Source organism: Saccopteryx leptura, chromosome 3, assembly GCF_036850995.1.
Source record: "Saccopteryx leptura isolate mSacLep1 chromosome 3, mSacLep1_pri_phased_curated, whole genome shotgun sequence".
Lineage (NCBI taxonomy): Eukaryota > Metazoa > Chordata > Mammalia > Chiroptera > Emballonuridae > Saccopteryx > Saccopteryx leptura.
This window is the reverse complement of record NC_089505.1, coordinates 97,479,822-97,500,507: the sequence shown is the minus strand read 5'-3', so window position 1 is coordinate 97,500,507 and position 20,686 is coordinate 97,479,822. Positions and strand designations below refer to the sequence as shown.

At 50.8% G+C, this 20,686-nt stretch overlaps 1 protein-coding gene across 1 annotated transcript in view; it reads right to left on the bottom strand.

The window, feature by feature from the left end:
* The window catches only part of VWA5B1 (von Willebrand factor A domain containing 5B1), a 46,609-nt gene extending 26,512 nt beyond the window's left edge, over positions 1-20,097 (bottom strand). Inside the window, exons 1-10 of the mRNA XM_066375278.1 lie at positions 19,997-20,097; positions 18,854-19,018; positions 16,871-17,023; positions 15,343-15,613; positions 13,020-13,165; positions 12,022-12,153; positions 11,283-11,407; positions 7,359-7,535; positions 2,566-2,676; positions 287-489 (exon numbers count right to left, since the gene is read on the bottom strand). Coding sequence (XP_066231375.1) covers positions 287-489; positions 2,566-2,676; positions 7,359-7,535; positions 11,283-11,407; positions 12,022-12,153; positions 13,020-13,165; positions 15,343-15,613; positions 16,871-17,023; positions 18,854-18,992 — 1,457 coding nt within the window. The 5' untranslated portion in view covers positions 18,993-19,018; positions 19,997-20,097. The remainder of the gene's footprint in view (positions 1-286; positions 490-2,565; positions 2,677-7,358; positions 7,536-11,282; positions 11,408-12,021; positions 12,154-13,019; positions 13,166-15,342; positions 15,614-16,870; positions 17,024-18,853; positions 19,019-19,996) is intronic.
* Between the last annotated feature and the right edge of the window lie 589 nt (positions 20,098-20,686).

Genomic DNA, 20,686 nt, shown 5'->3' with positions numbered 1-20,686 from the left:
GGCCGAGGGTGGGGAAAGAGGGCCACCAATAGCCATTGACAGCGGAAAGACCTTTCTCTGCCAAGGCTGCTCCTCAGGGGCTGTATGCGGAGGTGTGGGCATGGCATCCCTCCCGAACATTTGAGGGGAAAAGGTAAACTGTGAAGTCAGCCACACCACCCTGGAAGCAAAGCACTCTAGGGTTCTTTCCTCTCCTTCTGTCATTTTCCATGTTGTCTGGTTCCTGGAAACCCAAGCCCAGGGCAGCCCAGGACAACCAAGTCCTAGACCTTCAGCCTATGCGTACCTGGTGGAGAAGGCATGGTTGCGCACCAGCTCCAGCACCTGCCCGGTGTTGCTGACTGTGCCGTCAGTGATCACGAAGAGGAGCCGCGGGTGACCGCGGTGCACGGGCTGCCGGATGACCCACTTGAGCGGGGAGAGGATATTGGTGCCACCCATGTCAGCCTGCATTCTCTGAACGTTGTCACAGGCCACCGCCAAGGTCTCCTGCAGGAAGGGCACATGGGCAGGGGAGACAGTTCCCAGGGTCACCGTCCGGCGCAGAGACGCTAAGCCCCTTGGGGGATGAGTCCTTTTGTTTCCCAAGATCAGTGATTTTTCAACCTTTTTCATCTTATGGCACACATAAACTAATTACTACAATTCTGCAGCACACCAAAAAAATATATTTTTTGCCAATTTGAAAAAAAGTAGGTATAATTTTGATTCATTCACACAGGCCAGCTATTGTTGTGTTGGCTGTTGTCTTTTTTTTTTATTTGACAGTCTAAGGGAAAAGAAGTCAGTGTATTTAGAATACCTAAATAGTCAGGTATTGCATGTTTTAAAAATTCTTGTGGTACATTGGTTGAAAACTGGATGATAGTTCAGCCTCGCTAGATTTGAGTCCTGTTCCCAAATTAACCTCTGTCCAACAGAAGAATCAGTGGCCACATTTTTGGCATGGCTCTGCCCAGTTACACCCCTACCAATGTCTGACACGCTACCATTCATGGTGTATTAACTTATCATTGTCTCTTCTGGCCGAAGATTATGGGCATTGGACAGCTGTCACTTCAGCAAGGACACATTCTCACTGGGCATCCTTCTGCTCCTGCCTCAGGAAGATGCTGTTCCAACATCTGTGCTTGAGTGACAGCCTGTGTTAAAAGCCTTCCACTGTGTATGAATCTCTGAACCAGCAAGACTAGAAACTTATCCCAAGGGAGCCATGAAGGATATAGTGAAGTCTTTGACACAAAGATGATAAGTAGCAAAAAAAACCCAAAAAACCGGAAACAACTTCAGTGCCCAACTGTAGAGGTTAAATAAGCCACCATCTATCCGTGCAGTAAAATACTAGGCGGCCATAAAATTATGTTGCAGATTTACATCATACTTAATGGCATGAAAATATGCTCATGATAGGCTGTTGTGTTAGGAAAGTAATTTCTGGAAGACCTAACCCTATCTTTACTGAAAATGTGCATAACTGTATAGAACAGGGTCTGGAGGGATTTATTCTAAGCTCTTAACATTGTTTTTCCTTTATTTACTTATTTTTTTCTGACTAGTGGAATCATGTGAGATTTAAAATTTTACTTTCTGCCTGACCTGTGGTGGCGCAGTGGATAAAGCGTCAACCTGGAAATGCTGAGGTCGCCGGTTTGAAACCCTGGGCTTGCCTGGTCAAAGCACATATGGGAGTTGATGCTTCCAGCTCCTCCCCCCTGTCTCTCTCTCTCTGTCTCTCTCTCTCTCCCTCTCTCTCTCTTCTCTAAAATGAATAAATAAAATAAAAATTAAAAAAAAATTTTTACTTTCTGATGATCTAGCTTTAAAAATTGTGGGATAATCAACACATATGATTTTTGTATTTTAAAAACTCATAAGCTATTTTTAATTGAAAAGTGGCCCCTAAATCCATCCTTCCTTCCTTCCTTCCTTCCTTCCTTCCTTCCTTCCTTCCTTCCTTCCTTCCTTCCTTCCTTCCTTCCTTCCTTCCTTCCTCCCTGCCTCCCTTCCTTCCTTCCTTCCTTCCTTCCTTCCTTCCTTCCTTCCTTCCTTCCTTCCTTCCTTCCATCCTTCCTTCCTTCCATTCGCAGACCTGGGTAAGATGCTGCAATTTTGAACATGCTGCCGGGGCCATAGTCCTGCTGTTTAAAGTCATAGCTTGAGCCCTGTGAGTCCGTTCTCTGCCTACTTACCCATCCACTCACTCTTACCCCTAATGTTCATGTCTGTAGTTCAACTTGCCTGAATCCATTGTCCTCAGAAGACAGAGGCTTCAGTGAGCGGCAGGCCTATGATCTGTACCCTCTTTCTACCCTCCCTGTACCCCCTCTCTGTACACACCCATACTGTGCCCAACATGTTCTTTATTTTTAAAGAGGAAGATGTCAGAAGACTGAGATGTCACAAAACTGCCTAAACAGGCCTCTCTGCAGTTCTTTGCTCCCGGGTATCATCTCAGTCCTGTCTGGGCAGACCACTTCTGAGCAGGCCTCCTCTTTCCTTCCCCCCTCCCCTTTCCTCTGCTCCTTACCACCCACCCGCTCCAGTCCCAGCCTTGTCCCACCTTACCTCATTGTAGGTCTGGCTGGAAGGGAAGAGGGTCTTAAATGTGGATCCAAACCCAATGACATTGAAGAGGCAGACTGGCATGAGGCTCTTCAGAGCCACCAGCACGGCATCCTGGCAGGCGAGAAAGGAATTTTCAGGATTCGGGAAGGAGTTACGATTTCTGCCACCACACACCGGTATTATTACCCCAGCACAGAATCTGTCTCCAAACAGGTCTTTCACCCCCCTCCCCCTATCTGAACCCAACATTGCCTTTTCCTCCAGGTCAAGAAATTTGCTGATGCTGAGCTGAGGTTGGACCGAAGCCATCCTCATAGAATTTCTCACCCAGGTAGCAAGTCTGACTTTTCAAAGTCTTTTTTCTTATGGCTTGCCAGCTCTAGATTACTTCCTCCTGACCCTGAGAGGTAGGGAGAGCAGAGAGCACCCACTCCTTCCTTCCACAACAAAACTGATGTCTAAGGGAGGCATGCCACTTAGTCCAGGTCACACTGGTGGTGGGACAGGCTTCTGGCTCTCATCCAGGGTGTTTTGCAGCAGAATCACCCTGATTATCATTAACTAGGAACACATTCCTTTGGGACAGTCTCTTTAGATGCTATTTGTTGAGTGCTCAGGATGTCCTTTGCCTGCATTACCTTATATAGTCTTCACAGTGACCCTTGAAGCAGGCACAATATTACTGCCTTTTCATACAAGAGAACATTGAGGCACAGAGAGGTGAATGATCTGTTGGTGAGCATTCAGATAGTAAATAGTGGAGCCAGGACTCAGACACATGTCACTTTACCTTCAAAATCTGTGATTTTTTTTTGAGAGGAGGGGAGATAGAGAGACAGACTCGCATGCACCCCAACTGAGATCTACCCAGCAATCCCTGTCTAGGGCTGATGCTTGAGTACTGAGCTATTTTTAGTACCTGAGGCAGATGCACTTGGGCCAATAGAGCTATCCTCAGCATCTGGCATGCTCAAACCAATCAAGCCACTGGCTGTGAGAGGGGAAGAGGGAAAGAAAGGCGGGGGGAGAGAAGCAGATGGCCACTTCTGCTGTGTGCCCTGACTGGGAATTGAACTCGGGATGTCCATACACTGGGCCAACGCTTTATCCACTGAGCTACCACCCAGGGCCAAGTCTGTGAACGTTATCTTATTTAATTATGTAACATCAGGAGACCTTACTAAAGGTATACTGGAAAAAATAATGACCAAGAAGAAAAGTGGAGGAGATGACAGGAGGGAAAATGATGATATTATGATGATACAATGCAGTGATAAATATCTAGTGATTACTTTGTATCAAACACTGTGATAAACACTTTGTATTAATTGCCTCATTTAATCTCTATAACAGTAGTTAAGAAGATTCACTTTAACATTAAACATAGCTGGGTTTAAATCTTCCTTTTACCATTACTAACTTGACCTTGGACTAATTATGCTACTCCTCTGATCCTCTGCCTGCTACACAGTAAACATTCAGTAAGTGGTTACTATTACCTACCCAATGAGATACATATTAATATTAATACCTTTATTTTACAGATAAGGAAACTGAGACTCAGAGGATTAAGGAATTGTGCTGGGTCACAAGAATAGGACTGAGGCTTTCAAAACATAGCACTGAGATCTTATTTATGTTGGCTGTGCCTTGGCACAGAACTCAGGCATGGGGGGAGCTCTCTCTCATTCCCATACAGTTTGCTGATGGCAGCCCAGAGATCTCAGCATGGCTTCGGGGAAACAAACTGTTATACTCCAGAATCTAGAAGTAAACAGTTGTGAGTGTATCCTGGCAACTTCCACACCATAAGGACTGGCAGCCCCTGTCCCACCCCCTCTGTAAACATTAAGATAAAACATTGATATTAACATTCTCTTCATTTCTCTCTGTTGCTTGTGTCGATACATACATTTTGTTTCTCTATGAAGGAAGTCCATACCTGCTTATTTTTCTATTACTCTCTAATGTATAGATATATTCCTGCTAGCAGGAGAAGGTTGATCCATACAGATTGTATCTGTTCACACCTATTTGAATTTGCAAAACCCTGCTTTTGGCAGCTTGGCAGCAAGTGGCAGCCGAAGAATGAGACCAGCTGCAGAAAATTAAATTGGTTGACCTTTCCCCTTCAGCATGGCTGTTTGGATTTCTATTCTCTCCTACCTCCCTGGGCCCAGTTTTCCCTAAAACTTCAACCTAATGGGCTGCAATTAATGACGTAAGCAACCTCCCCATGGCCTCATTGTTAGTGGGGGGTGGGGTTCGTGGCCTGAGTAATTTCTGTGCCTTTTTTCTGAAAGGGGCACATGTCGCAGGATGAATTGTGCCGATGCACAGCCATTTGTGAAAGGACGGCCTTGAGGTCGGTGAGCTTGAACTGGAAAAGAGATAAAGAGAGGCGCCAAGGCGAAAGGGCCCGTGAGAGGAGCCCCGGAGAAAGGTGTCGTCAGAGAATTCTGGAATATCAAGGCTGGAAAGTTCTTTAGCTGAGGAAATAGATTTACATTCATAAACCAACTCCATTCAATGCGTAGTAATGGCCTGGACCAATCAGATGAGAAGAATATAGAGACAGAGTCCAGACTCAGCACGAAATAAAATGTCACGGTCAATTATTGATGTCTGCCTGGGCTTCCGAGAAGGGAACAGAGGGACATAAGACATATGTTTGCTCTTCCTGTATTAATCCTCCCTTCTCACTTTACAGAAAGTATGAATGAAGCCTAGAGTCGAGAATCGATTTGTCTAAAGCCACAGAGCCAGTCTGTGGCAGAACCGATCCTGAAGCCCAGGCATTTCTTTTTTATTAAAGCCATGCGGCAGAAATGACATAACCACAAGAGAAAACTTGTCTTAGAGGAAGAGTGTGTGTAATTTTCTATCAGCAGTGTAAGGAAAATGAGCACTGAACCAGGATATGGAGGGCTTAGGCTCCTTCACTAGCACTGTGACGTTGGGAAAGACAGCTTCAGAGACTCAGTTTCCCAACCTGGAAAATGGCAGAGAAATGGACTAAATGCTCTCTAGGGGATGTTTAATGATCCCATGACACTTACAGTAACTGTGGAGACATCTTACACACTGGTGCAGCTGCGGAATGGAATGTACGTGGACGCTGGACTGTGCTTCAGCACTCCAGCACTGTGGACAGCTCCACATCCCACTATTTGTCTTTGATGGCCGGCGGGGGTGGGAAGAAGGTACCAACCAGTCCTACATCCCAGTGTCAAGAAGCATCAAACAGTCATAGCCAGCCTGAGGAGTTAGCTGGCATCGTAGATCCCACCTAACTGCCCCCCTTCTTGCTGATCCTGTTGCTCTGGAAACAAGAGTTTGCTCCAGGCACAGACTGGGGAAGGGGTAAAATTTCGCATGACAACGGAGCCCTCTACTTTCTTTTCTCTCATCCCTTGTTTTCTTGAACTATGATTCCTTATGCCAGGGGTCCCCAAACTACGCCCCGTGGGCTGCATGTGGCCCTCTGAGGCCATTTATCCGGCCCTCGCTGCATTTCCGGAAGGGGCACCTCTTTCATTGGTGGTCAGTGAGAGGAGCATAGTTCCCATTGAAATACTGGTCAGTTTCTTGATTTAAATTTACTTGTTCTTTATTTTAAATATTGTATTTATTCCCGTTTTGTTTTTTTACTTTGAAATAAGATATGTGCAGTGTGCATAGGATTTGTTCATATGTTTTTTTATAGTCCAGCTCTCCAATGGTCTGAGGGACAGTGAACTGGCCCCCTGTGTAAAAAGTTTGGGGACCCCTGCCTTACACAGTGCAACAAACCATGACTGAGGGCTTTTTGTAATTAAACAGAGGGCTAGGTCCCATGGGGAAAGATAGATGAAAACGATCTAGTCCTTTCCCTTAATAAATTCATAATTCCAGAGGAAGAGACAGGCATCTGCAAAACTAAAAATATAAGGGAGTGTTGGGTAATGCTGAAGTTGAGGCCAATAATCTCCTAAAACAGATGAAATGCTTCTGGATGTTTTTATGGCAGAAGGTTCCACTACTCTGTCTTCTGAGTTCATCAGAACTCCCCATAGCGGCGAGACCATAGGCATGACTGGTTAGCAGGGCTGTGCGCCTCACCTGACTGCAAGTTCCTTCAGGGCAGGAACTGTATTTACAATCTGCTATCTTTCCAAATGGCCAAGCACAGAATTTTGCACATATTAGGCATTTTGGGAAAAAGAAACATGAACCAAATCTTTTCTCCGCATTCTTTGATGGCAGGGGCCATGTCCAGTGAATCTCTGATGTCAGGTCATAGGGACAGCCAGACAGACATGGGTTTACTCTCATACCACACTAGCTGTGTGACCTTGAGTAGGTTACTGAAACTCTCAGGGTGGGTTTTCCCCTTTGGAAAATGGTGACAGTAGGACCAACTTTCTAGGATTATTGTTTAGATTCAACATCCAGCTGTAAACCTCTCCACTCAGTACCTACTGGGCTGTTTTGGCTAGAGCAGGGACTCCACAAAGGTCATAGAGTGCTAAGGAAAGATGTTGGTAACTTCATCCCTTGTAAGTGGACAATAGCTCTACCTCTGCTCACATTCCTTCAGGGTTTTATTTTGGGAGCATGTTGAGCTTGGGTTCTCTGTTCAAACTGATTTTAAGAAGTTGTTGCTCCTTTTAGTCACGGATAGCCATGTAGGAAAGTGGTTCAGGTGTAGAAGGGGTGCTTCTTGGAACTGAAAATGTTGCTGAAGCTGGTTTGGGGAAGCAGCTGACTTACCCTGGAGCACTAGACCGGGGGAGGGGCCCTTTAACAGGTACCTTGACAGAGTGCATGTTGGTTCCACTCATGCTGCTGCTCCTGTCGATGAGGAAGATAAACTCGCCATGGGACTTTCTCAGGTTCGGCTGGACTGACTGCAGGTCAGGACAGAAGTTAAGCATGATGACAGAATGGTGGGGAATGTCCTTGTGGAGGCGTTTCCGGATGATTTCTGTCTGGAGGGGAAAGAAAAACTCTCACTTGGGCATTCAAGGGATCAGTGCTATTCACATGGTCTCCAATTACCATATTTTTCACTTCATAAGATGCATTCTCCCCCCGCCCCCCCCCCCCAAAAAAAAAGTGGAGGGGAAATGCCCATGCAGCTTATGGAGCAAAAAATACAGTATTTTATTAAATATTTTAACACACCATTTGGTTCAGAATACTTTTTTTCTAATTTTCCTCCTTTAAACCCTAGGTGTGTCTTATGGTGAGGTGTGTCTTATGGAGTGAAAAATATGGTACTTACAAAGTACTGTCAATCCCAGTCAGACTCTGCATGAGACTTCCAGGTTGATTGTACCTGGCTCCTCTGTTTGCTAGACTATCACAGGTTGCAACCACAAACATGGCTTTGGAGGCAGAAGACCCAGTTTCCAATCCCAGAGCTGCTACTGTCCAGTTGTGTGATCTTAAACAAATCCTCCTGTGGGCCTATTTCTTCATTTGTAAAAAGAGGCTAATAATGTTCCCTTCTCAGGGTAGTGATGAGGATGACCTGGGCTGGCTCACAGCTGGGCCCTGGCACGTGAACAGGCCCTCAGTGAAATAGTGGTTTCTTTCTCTTTCACACGCAGCATATGAGCTACTCACTGGTTTATCTTGGCTGTGACCTTGGTTTCCCTGGTTTACTGATTCTCTCCCACTGATAACATCCTATTCATTCTTCGGAAATTTATGTCTCTGGAAAACCTGCCCCAATTTTCCAGATGGACTCAATTAGTTTCTTCATCCATGAAATAAGGACAAGATGATGTGCCTCACCAAGTTGTATGGAATCCATGCAATGCCTGGGAAGCCCACTGCCGGCAGTCATTGTCCCTAAACAGTAGCCGTAGGCACGTTGCTGTTCCTTGTGGGGCCCAGGCATTCTCACCCTGCATTTTGGCGAGTATCTTGCCTCCCCTCTAGCTTGTGTGGTGCTTGAAGGTAGGTTGTGCCTGAGCCTCTTTTGAATCTCTAGGGCTTAACACAGAGCCTGGTGCAGAGAGGGGCTCAGTAAACAAATTTCTTTCACTTTTATGTGTTCTCTTGGCTGACATGATGCTGAACCCTCCTTCTTGACTCTTCCACTCACTTCGTGTCAAATCTCAGTTCCTCCCTCTCTTCATCCCAACTCTCCCTCTCTGTCTCTTTCTCTCTCTCTGGATGGACATGTCTGTTTTTCAGTTTCTGTCTATTTCAGACCCTTCTCCAACTCAATAGATGACATCAGACCCACCCAGGTGTTCAAACCAGAGACGGAGGAGTTGTCCTTGCTTCTTCTCTTTTTCTTGCCCTACACATCTACTCCGTCAGCCGAGGATTGCCAGTTCTGCAGCTAAATAACATCCAAAACTTGTCCTCTTTCCTGTCTCCACTGCCACCACCCGAGTCCAGGCCACTATCAGCTCTTGCCTGGACCCTTGCAACAGCCTCTTGTTGACCTCTTCCCTCCACTTTGACGTCCCCGTGGTCCAGTCTGTGTAGAGCAGGCAGTGCGACCATCCTCGTCATTCCCTCGTGGAAGCACCAGCTTCCCCACAAACCTTGCGCCTTCGCCTACTCTGCTCCCTACATGGCAACCACACTGGCTACCTCTCTGTTTTCCAAACACGTCACCATCGTTCTGCCTCCAGCGCTTCACCATCCACCAGGTCTCATTCTCAGACAGGGTTTCTGTAGACACCTGCCTAAACGGCACCTGGTGCTTGTCACTCACGACCACATCATCCTGCTGGATTTCTTTCATGGTCCCCAGCCAGCCCTCTCCACACTGACCCTGCTCATTTGTTTACTTCTTTTCTGTTTCCCTATAAGCTGCGTGAGGATAAGGGTGTGTCATTTTTAGTGTGGCCTCCCCAGTGCCAAGAACACAGCCTGACATCTACTGGGCAGGTCGTGTTTGTTGAATGAATACATGAGAGAATGGACCTGTGGGTCTGTCTAATGAAACATGCACCGGCCTGTGTGTTGTGTGCATGTTTTATTTTTTTCCAGTCTCTCCGCCTCTGTTTGTCTCTGCTTCTCACCACAGCGTCACCTCTCCTACATGATATCTTTCTCTGTGTCATTTGCTTCCTCTTTGCTAAATCAACCGTTTTTGACAGCTTGTCCCACCCACTCTTCCTGATTGATGTTGACCCTCTGGCTGTCCGCCTCCCTCCCTGGTGAAGGATCGTGCTCTCTGTCCCCCAGAGAGCTCCAGTGCCCAGCCTGGCTCTTTTGAAGACAGAGCCAAAGGCAGTAACAGCCACATCTGCCAGGAAAAAGAGCCATCTCCGGGAACCTGATGTTTGCTTCTTAGAGATGGGGGCCCTGGCTCAGGATTCTCTAATGGCTCCTCAAGCTGCCGTTATCTAATTATAATAAACTTGTCACTACTTAGCAGCTTCGGGTTGATCGCTAGCTGCCATCCCTGGAGCTCCTGCGCGTACAGGGTGTTTGCATAATCAACCCAAGGTGGCAAATGAATTCTCATTTGCTTCCGTGGTCCCAGAGCTAATTGATTTAAGGCTTTGTAGGCAGGGGACCCGCCCCAGGCCTGGGAGGTCCATTGCAGCCCATCCCCCCATGTTGTCCACACGCTGTTGTGCTCAGAGCTCAGTAGCACAGCTGGCATTGCTACCCCCACTCTGAGAACCTGGCTCCAGCCTCTTCTCCTAACTGACTTACTCACCTGGGTGAGGGGGCACATCTGCGAGAGCAGGTATGTCCTGTGGGGTCTCTAACGTGGTGATGACGTATGATGGTCATTGAGCCATCTATGCCTACCCGCTGTCATCCCCCCAGTGGGATCTCTAATCACCGAGTGAGTGGTAAGCTGTCTACACGTCCCTGTACACTGCTCAGCTGCCCCGTCCTCCGCCGGTCAGGTCAGCAGGAATGGGAAGGGCTCTTAATACCAGGGTAACTGTTCCACTGATGGAGTCTAAGTTCTTAGCTTTGTTACCACCAAAGCCAACTCCCAGCGGAACGGTCTTCCCCTTCCCCCAGCTCACCAGTTATTTTTGGATGCTAAACTTCAATTTTCTCACCCACAAAGGGGAGACAGTAAAAAGAAGTGGGCCATCATCCTGACACCTATCTTGGCATTCAGGACCCGGCATGGCAATGGTGTGCAGGGTCGTAAGCAGGAGAGAGACTGCTGGTACAGGTTGAAGATGTCAGCTCAGAGTGAAGGATCCTTGTCAGGCTTTCCCTGCCCTGCCTCTACTGAGTGTGAAATCACCCACGAGGACCCAGAGGAAGGAAGGGTGAGGGACCCATTCAACAGGTGGGAAAATAGAGGCTCAGAAGTAAAGAAGGAGCTTGGGAGCACACCCGGCTGTAGGTTCCTGGCTGTGGGTGCCACTTGGGGGTCAAGTACTCTGGAGAAGACCAAGGTTGTTTCTGCCATCAGCCCAGAATTTTGCCTGGCCTAGGTACCTTGGAACCATAGGCACCTGGCTTGGGCACTAGAAGGTGACCTGGCAGGAAGTTTGAGGACAGCATCAGGGTGACTGCTGTATCTCTGGAACTCCATCTGCCTCTGCCCCGCAGTGCCCCAGCCCTCCAAGGGAAACATGGATGAGGGTCTGCCACCAACTTGCTGTGTGACCTTAGAGATGTCTCCCCCACAGCCCGCCACCAGGCTCAGTCTCCTCATTGGTCCAGTGTAGACCAAGTCCCAATGCCACCCCAGTTCCGCCACCCTGGCTCTGTCCATCCGTCACCCTCACCTTTCGCTCGACACTGCTGTCCTTCTTCATCCCTTTAATGAAGTCTGTTCTTCCCCTCAAGTGCTGCTCGAATTCTCCCACTGTCATGTCCCCTTTCTCCATCAGGACATGTGGCAGGTGGGGCTCTGCAGGGATGAGATCAACTCCTGACACTTGTCCGAGCATGAGGGTGATGCCTGGCCTTGGTTTAGGGGTGGGATCCTTGTAGTGGGGAGGACTCCCAGTAGGAAGAAGGGTACAGAGCCCTGGTTGCTGAGTGGGGTGCCAGTGAAGGACCCCTCAGCTGGGAAGCAGAAGTGCCTAGGGGCCATGGCAGGCCCACTGCCCTAATCTGGAACTAAGTTTATCTTCCTATAAAATTGGAGTGGGTGATCTGATCTTTTCACTTGCCGACTGTCTATGAACCCTTAAAGAGACAAAGGAGTTGCTCCCTGGGTTCAGAGCTGCCTGGGTCTCACTGAGCCTTGGTTTCAAAGATCCTCTGCCCAGCTGGCTTGGGGGCAAAGTGCCCTGGTGGGTGGACAAGATCTCAGAGCCTCTGGAGCTAGAACTGGGGCAGGGGACACTCAGTTCCACCAGCTTGAGCCAAGTTTCCTAGGATACTGGCCTCTCCTCTGCCATGCTCCCCTCCCTTCCCTTTCCCTCTCTTCCCCTATCCCTGACTGACCACTGGGGGTGCCCTGGGGGCTCAGCACCCCTCCCTCCCCAGCACCCAGGGCTCCCCCGAAGTGCACGATACCGCTGGGGTGAATGAGGATCTCCACGGGCCGGTCGAAGGTGTGCCTGTTGGCCAAGGTGATAATGATGCTCTTGGCCGAGCATGCGGAGGGCGCAGCGTCGGCCCGGATCTCGTGGGTGGGACTCTCTACCCCTGAGTGGCACAGAAAGGCGGGGTAGGCTCAGGAGCCCTGAGAGAGATAGGGCCTAGGTGGGCAGGACACCGAGATGCAGGCCAGAGATGACACTCCGGCTCCATCAGGGGCTCCTGAGCTGCCCTATAACCATGGAAGGTCTCCTCAATTTCCCCATCTGCAAAATAGGGATTGCGTGGAGGGGCGTCAAAGGAACTGCTTCCCCATAGAAGCACATAGAGAGAGGAGGAGCTCAGCTCCTGGTTGGCGGGCACGCCACGAACGCCTCTGAGGTTGGAATGCCATGCAGCTCTGATGAAATGCTCACCAACAGGAAACCACATCCTAGTGTCCTTTTGCAACCTGGGGTGGGTCGGGGAGGGGTGCCACTGGAGCAATGGCTCCCAACTCTGGCTGCACAGTAGAATCACCTGGGGCTGTTTAAATATCCAACGCCCAGGACGTATCCCAGAGCCAGGGCCCCAGGAGCTCTGGGGTGGAGCTAGAGGGAAGCCTCTGGGAGACCCCTGCTGAGGCTGATGGGCAAGGTGAGAACCAACCGGAAGCACACTGTGGCTGCAGCCTCTGGCGGAGGACCAGGAACCACCAGCCCCGGGGACATTTCCCCACCGCAGCCATTGAGGTGGGGCAGGACAGCCTTGAAACCTGTCCTTGGGAGGCTCATCCTGGGGCTGCATGTTGGGGAGCAGGACGTAGGGATCCATTCAGCTCCCCGTGCTTCCGGAGGTCCTCCCTCTGGGCTTGTCACACTCCCCGCTCCTCTTCCTCTCTATCCCTGGCAGCTTTGGGCCTGGAGCCCTCCCCGCCCCACCCTGGGGCCTCCGGTCTTTTTGGCCCCTCTCTGGGTCCAGGCGGTGCCTCTCACCTGCGAGCAGGCACGGCCCACGGATCTCCAGCTGGAAGCTGAACTCGTACTCCATGGGGTTGGACACATCCGTGTCCAGGAGAGTCGCCAGGCACAACTTGTTCCAGGAGTCCAGGGCCCTGGTGCCGAAGCAATGCCTGTCTCTGCTGGGAAGGGGGCCGAGAGGAGGGGGTGGCGGGCAGCCAGGGCCGGCGTGAGAGGGCAGCGAGAGGATGGTGAGCCCCAGGCGGCCCTGGCGCCCCTGCAGCCCAGCCCGAAAGGGGGCTGAGGAGCTCCCCCGCTGCTCCCCTGCCACAGACCCTTCCTCTCCCTTTCCACCTGACCTGAGGGAGAGCCCAGACTCAGACACAGGTGCAGCTACTTGGAGGGCTGGCCAGGGGCCATGCTCGGTGACCCACAGCTGTTGTGCAACTGTTCTCACCAGGCCTCCAGAAGGCGGCAGGAGGGCCCCCATCTCCCCATCTCCCACACGGGGAAACTGAGGCTCAGCGAGATGAGGCAACGATCCTAGGTTCCGACAAGCAAGACTTGGCAGAGTGTTATCCACGCCCAGTCTGCCTGGCTCCTGTTTGACAGCATCACAGCCCTTCTCGAATGCCTGCTCTGTCTCTGGGAGCTGGGAGCCCTTGCACAAACCACAGGTCCTCTAAGTCTTGGTTTTCTCATCCATTGAATGGGGATAATAAGGACAGATGTTTTTGAATGAGTGCTTAGCAAGGTGTCCCCTGCTGAGCACTCAAGTTTCCGGCTCACTCTCTGTGTGGTCCCCCCACCCTGTCTGTGATCCTGCTCCCCCCCCCCCCAGGGGCACACCCTCTAAGGTCTTTGGTGTATGTCCTTAATACGCACAGATCTATAGTGGCATGTGGCTGTGAATGCATTTTAAACTGAACAGATTATATTCTATTGTGACTCTCATTCATCACTTCCTTTTTTTCACTCAACACTGTGTTTTAAAGCTCTGTTCATGTGGCTGTCTGTGAACCAGAGCATTTTCTGCTGAGATGGTACCTGCTACGTATTCCGGGACACTGGTTATATTGTACAAATATTTTATATTGTACTTATTTGTTCCTGACTCCACCCTCTGTGTCTATGGGTACCATCACCATGATGATCCTCCTCCGTGTCCCCTTTTTGAACTTATAAAAGAATTTCTCTGGGGTCCTGAGTAGTGCCAGATTGCTTTCCAGGGTGGCTGTCCCAGGTCCACTTTCACTAGCACCGAACAAGTGTCCTTCTCTCCCCATCCTCATTACACTTGGTCTGATCTACTTTTCTTATTTTTATCTCATGTCACTGTCTCTGAGCAACTTTGAGGTTCATAGGGATTGGACGATGGCTTCTCCCATGAGGACGTCTGCTAACTCTACCTACTGGGGTGGGCAGGAATAAGCTTCCTGGGGTCACCTCCAGGGCATCAGGGCCCCCTGGGCCTCTTCTTTCTTGATCTGCCACAGTCTTGAATGTCCCCAGCTCTGCTAGGCTCCGCCTCTCAAATGCACCAGGCTTGGTGCCTATGGCAGTACTTATAAAGGTAACACACCAGCTGGTGTCCCCTGGTCTGAGATCGGCAGTGCTTCTAGCCTCTCTGTTGTGGCAACATGTGTCCTCACCCCAGGCTTCAAGGTTCTCCCTGGTCGGACTCCACACCAGCCCTCTGCTCTCTCTCCTTCACTCTTCCACCTGCTGCTACTCTGCACACACACCAAACCTGCTGCCTCAGGGCCTTTGCTTCTGCTCTTCTCACTGACAGGAAAGCTCTGCTCTGCGCCTGTGTCCTCTCTCCACTCAGCTCCCAGCTGAAATATCACTCTGCCAAGAAGCCTGGCCCAGCCTCAGCACCCCCATTTGGGTCCCTCTTTTATACTCTTAGCTCAGTGAATGTCTCCTGCATTGTACTTTTCACATAATTATGATGCATGCAAGGACTCAGACAGTGCCACAGTAGTGGTGTCATTGAGTGGATAACAGTCTCTCCCACAAAGTTCTAAAAAGGCAGGAACAGTGATGATTTTGGATCCCTGACACTCAACTCAGTGTCTGAAGTGCATTAAAGAATAAAGCCTTGGAAATTCTAATCCCAAACTGTCCAGATTCCAGGACTCCTGGCCTGTCCCATCCAAGGCATTTCAGGGAGAGCCGAAGTGCTCCAAAGGGAGCAGGGGAGGAGCAGCTGATGGGGTGGTGGCCTCTGGAACCCCACCTTCCACTCTCTATCTCCACCGCCCTGCACACCCCGGGCGTCACCTGACGGACACCCTGCTGCCCACCTGAGACTCTGACCCTTGTCCCCTTGTCTGGGCAGGGAGGGGCTCCTTACCCTTGGGCCTGTTGGTTGGAGGGGCCAGCACTCTCTGTGCAGAACTGGGGCACCGTTGGGGCGCAGACGGCAGGCAGCAGGACCCGCACTGCCCCGCTGGGCAGCGTCGGCAGCTCTGAGGAGGTGCTGATGAAGACCGTGACGTTCTCCATAGGGGCGATGGTCCCCAGGTTGACCACGAACAGGCTCCGCTCCAAATCCTCATCCAAAGCCATGTTTTCCAGTGTGCAGGAATGAGGGACGATGGAGCCCCCCTCTTGTAGAACGTTTCCTAAGTGCCAGGCCTGGAGTCAGCAGCTGTGCATGTATTAGCTCCCATCCCCTCTAAGCTTGCTGCAGTGAGATAGGTCTAAGTAGCCAATTTTGCTGATGGGAAAACAGGCTCGGCCTAGGGGTGTGACTTGGCCAAGTTCCTCAGCAAATAACTAACTCATTAAATCAGGATCTGAACCTGCATGGGTCTGATGCCAGGCCTGTGTACTCGTACCTTGCTGGATTGGGAGACTTGGACCCACAAAACCCCAATAGAGGGTCACATCTCCATCCGCAGACTGTATATCCTCACAAGAATCACATTCAAGCATCCTCCTCTTTTGGGATCATATTTTGCTCTTGTTCTGTCTTTTTATTTGAGAGGCCCACTTCCCCATCCCTACTTAGCCAGCCTTACCTACCCATCCTGGCCCCCAATCTGTACCGCTCTCCCCCCCCTCTGACATTCCCCAGACCCCCTTTGGCACAGTCACTTCCCACCTGCTATCATGATTACTTCTAGGCACATCCTAGCTATTCTTCTAGCTGTGAGCGGTCATAACAACTTGAGGGTGACTCTGCATCTTACACATGCTGAATGCTTAGTAAAATATTCTCGAATGTCTTAATGATCCGATGAACAAATGCCACTTCGATTATAGAACCAATGGTAAGAATCTCTTACGTCCTATAATACTTGGTCTGAATTCAAGCCCTGGCTCTGCCACTAACATGCTGTGTGACCTTGGGCCAGTCACTCACCCGCTCTGAGCCTCAGCATCATCAAGAGCAGGCATCAATAGCCACAATTTGAGTACTTAGTTTGTAGGGACTGTGATGAGGGCTTTGCATACATCCTCTCCGTTGAGCTTTGGGTGTGTATAATTATTTGCTTCATTTTATGGATAATTTTAATTTCTTATCTAAGCTCACACCACTTGCAAGCACCAGGATGGGGAGTCAAACCCTGGTGTGACTCATTCCACAACCTCTGAGCTTAAATGACATGCTATTCTGTTCTGTAGAAATATCTTTAAAATGCTTTTGTTGCTTTCTTTGATCCTCACCATGCTTTCAAGATGAGAACCGGAGAGATTATCTCTATTTTACTGATAGTCAGGTGAGGTTCAGAGAGGTTGATCATTGGCCCAGAGGCACACAGGATTCCTGACTCCTAGTTTAGTGCTCTCTCTACTTTATCCCATTGCTGCCCTTTCCGTCTGCCTGTGACTTCAGCCAGGCCCAGGCCCTGCCACAACCCTTCTGGCCCCCTTACCTGGGAGAGTGGCAGCTCGAAGGCGGGTGGCACTGAGGTGGCTGCTCTCCATCTTTGCTTTGTCCTTGATCTGTACCGTTACAACCCGGTCAGCAATGACTGCCTCAAAGCCGACCACCGTGGTATTCTCATCCAGTGGGTACACAAAGAGGCCTGCCGGAGCAGGGCTCAGCATTATGGGGTGCTGAGCGCCCCACCCTGCATGCCCCACCCTGGGGAGGAACCCACGCCTTTGGTCTATTGGGCAGAAGGGTCCTACTCACTGCCACTTAAGAGAATACCAGAGAGGACTCAGGCGGGGACCTCGTTGCTCTCAGCCAGTGTCAGAGCGCAGTGGCAGACACTCTGTGAGCAAGGGGGCTACTGGCCAAGGGATAGCTGCTCCCCGGTCCCAGCCAGCTCTGACTCCGCAGGCCTGGGAGGCCAGTGTGGCAGGGCTTCTGACTTTTCAAGAGGGAGTAGAAACCTGGATTTTATGTGACCTGTTGTGTGGGCAGAATAAAACACATCTGTGTGGCAGATTTGCTACCTGTGGCTCCCGGGAGCTGGGGCGATGGAGGAAGTAAACTAAGGTTCGTACCCGGGTTCTGCCACCTCTCCTAGCCTGGTGACCCTGGATAAGGCATTTAGCTTCCCTAAGCCTCACAGGTCCATCTGTAAAATGGGGATAATAGAGCCCAACTCAAACGGTCACCATGAAAAAAAAAAACCCTGAAAAAATAGCCATCATTCATTAAGCTATGTGCCCCACATTTTTATATCTAGTGCTTCTCAAACTTTAAGAGCACAGGAATCACCTGGGGGTGGGGCTTGTTAAAGGCCAACTCTGATTGAGTAGTTCTGGGGCAGGGCCTAGATATGCTTTTCTAACCAGCTCCTGAGTGATGCCAATTGCTTGAGGACCCCAAAGGATCAAGGCTGTATCTCATTTAGTCTGCCCACCAACACGAGGACAGCGTGATGCTGGGCCCATAGCAAGCAAGCCCTCTGCTTCCCGTCCCCTTGTGTCTCAGTTTTCCCTACTATAAAATGGGGGCACTGGTTCTCTCTGCAGGTAGAAAGCCAAGGCACTATCCCAAAGTTATTCAGTAATTTAGTCTCCTGGGATCCCAATGGGTCCCATTTTAAGCCATCTTCTTTAGGCTTTTTTAAACAGAGGAACAGGGTCCTTTGCTCTGCCCAGGACACTTCAAAGGGGAAGAAGTTTTCCTGCAGATTCCTTTTGGGAATGGATACGGTTTCAGAACCTCAGGTCAGGCTGGAGGGTGGTCCCCATGACATGAAGCTTGGGGGTTAGAAGGCCTTGATCGACTGTGGATGAGAGAGAATCCTGACCCCAGCCAGCACCTTCCTGCAGCCTCCCTGTAACTCCCTTCCTTAAGTGCAAAGAGAGGAGTTTGATTCACAAACGACTCCTACAGGCAAACATCAGTCCGCAGCCCGACTGCCTTGCCCAGCGGTTCATAATTGCGGACTGTTTTTGTTCCACACCGCTCCTCCTCACAATGACCTCATCTGCTCCACTGTAAACCTCATCTGCTCCACTGGCGTCCAGGTGGGCAGGGGCGCATCCTGATTTTGAGAAGGACAATGGCTTCTTCCCCCAAAGTCACAGGGACAAGAGCCACAGCGGGGACTGGAAACTCCTGGCTTCCACTGAGTCCCGAAGCCTCTCTCACTGTGAGGCTCCCTGGAGAAAGGGGAGGACTGGCCATTTGACACAGGTGGGTGTGCCCTGTGGAACCTAAGTAGTGCTGGGACGATTGGCAAGGCTGAGCTCAAGCCTGAGCTAGGATTCTGATCTGACCTGCTACCAGCTTTGAGGCCTGCTGGGCAGAAATGGTAACCCCATTTTACAGGTGAGGAAACTGAGACTCTGAGAAGTTACAGGACTTGCCCAACGTCAATCAGCTTGTCCCTTCGAGGCGAGGATTCAGTATGGAGAAAGGGGTGACCCTGGGGAAGCCCCAGTGGGGTCCTTACCCTGGAAAGCCTGGGCTTCCAGGTTGCCATAGGTGAGGGCAGCAGTCAGGCCCAGAGCATAACCGCTGACGCAGGAGGTGACATCAGAAGCGGTGAGGGGCAGAGCTGCCCCTGTGACCTGGTTCAGCAGACCTGGCATCCCGCTGGCGGCTCGGCCTTCAGGACCTGCAAGAGGCCGGAGGGGCAGAAAGTGAGGAGAGTTCCCCCCATTCCTCCCCAGCCCAGTTCCCTCACTTCCGACCACACGGATGGTCAGAGTGGCATTCCTTTCCTTTTCCCCAAGCCCTTCCCAGTCAGTGACCCGCGAAGAGGAGGAGTGGTCATTCCATTTCTTCCCACTTCACAGTAGGGAAACAGTAGGATCCGCTTGGACGCACACAGTGGACCGGTGCACAGTCAGGGCTAGAGCCACACATCTCTGAGCTGTAGATGCTTCCTTTGCAGAAGGAGGGGGTCGGAACAGCGCATTCAGTTCCTCCTTCTCTGACTCAGTGAAACTACTCACTATAGTCAACACTTGGGGTACCAGGGGAGTGAGGATGCCCCCAAAAGATGCCAAAGTGAAAGGAGCCACGATCCCGCCAGGTGTGTTTTAGCCTGCACATGATTCTTTGCGCCTCTCCCCCCCACCCCCCACCCCCACCCCCAGCCTCTCCCTAAGGTTTGTGATTTACCTCTGGAAAAGCCCTGGCATCTATCCACATCTTTCCTTTTCTGCCCTCGGCATCCTTGTTCAAACCGCTGCCATCTCTACCTGGACTGCAGCTTCTCACTGGACTCTTGAATCTTCCCCTCCCCCTCCCCCCAACTGAGTAATCCACTCTCCACTCAGCGGGCGGCTGGAACGAACACAGCCACACAGACTGCACGGGTGTCCTTCACCCCCGCCATCCTCTCACTCACCAGCTGCCCCTAGGACAGAGACCAACATCCCTACGGTGGCCCTGTGTGGTCTGGCCCTGCTGTCCCCTCCAGCTCACCAGTCACCACGTTCTCAAACATGTCTCCCCAGCTTCCATTCCATCCCTCAATGTGTCCTGCTCCCCCTCTTTTGCGAGATCAGACGAGATCGGGCGCTTTCAGGGTGGTATGGCCGTAGATTCCCCCTCTTTTGAACGTGTTGTGCGTACCTGGAAAGCTCACCCCCACGAAACTGGTAACCTCCTCCTCCTCCTTGAGGGTCATGCAGGGCGCCGTGGCAGGGAAGCCAGACCACCTGAGCCAGCGTCCTTTGCCCCTCCAGAGCCAGGTCTCTCTCCACCAGGGCTTTGCTATCAGCTTGTTGGGAAGCATTTGTTTCCATGAGATTGTTTTGTTACTGTCTGTGGCCCCCTTTAGAATACGTGCTCCCAGGGGGGCATGGCTATGCCTATTTTTGTTCCCTGCTGTGTCCTCAGTGCCAGTTAAATGAATAAAAGAGTGGATGCTCATCATCATTCCAAAATGAAAGACTTAAGAGCACTTGCTAGGGCCAGGTATGGATTCTCTGCTGGGCTCCTGAGACCCACCCAGGTAATCCCTGTGGTTGAGGGGTGGGATGGAAGTGAGAGGTGACGTCAGACAAAGGGTGTAGAGTATAAATTTGAGGGCGGGCTCTCTCTGGGTTTTCTTTGAGCCCAGCGAAGCTGCCTGCTGTGGGCTGGTAGCCAGCTCCCATGTATTCGCAAGGCTGTTCAATGTGTGCTGCTACTCCGCCTTTTCTCGAGGCAGGGAATTCTCCCCCTCCAGGTCCTCCTCATCATGTCCCCGTCAGGGTCCTCTGGGCTCCTGTCCTCTCCGCCAGGCCGGCAGTGCCTTTTAATTATGTCCTCCTTTGTGACTCTGGCCCAGACA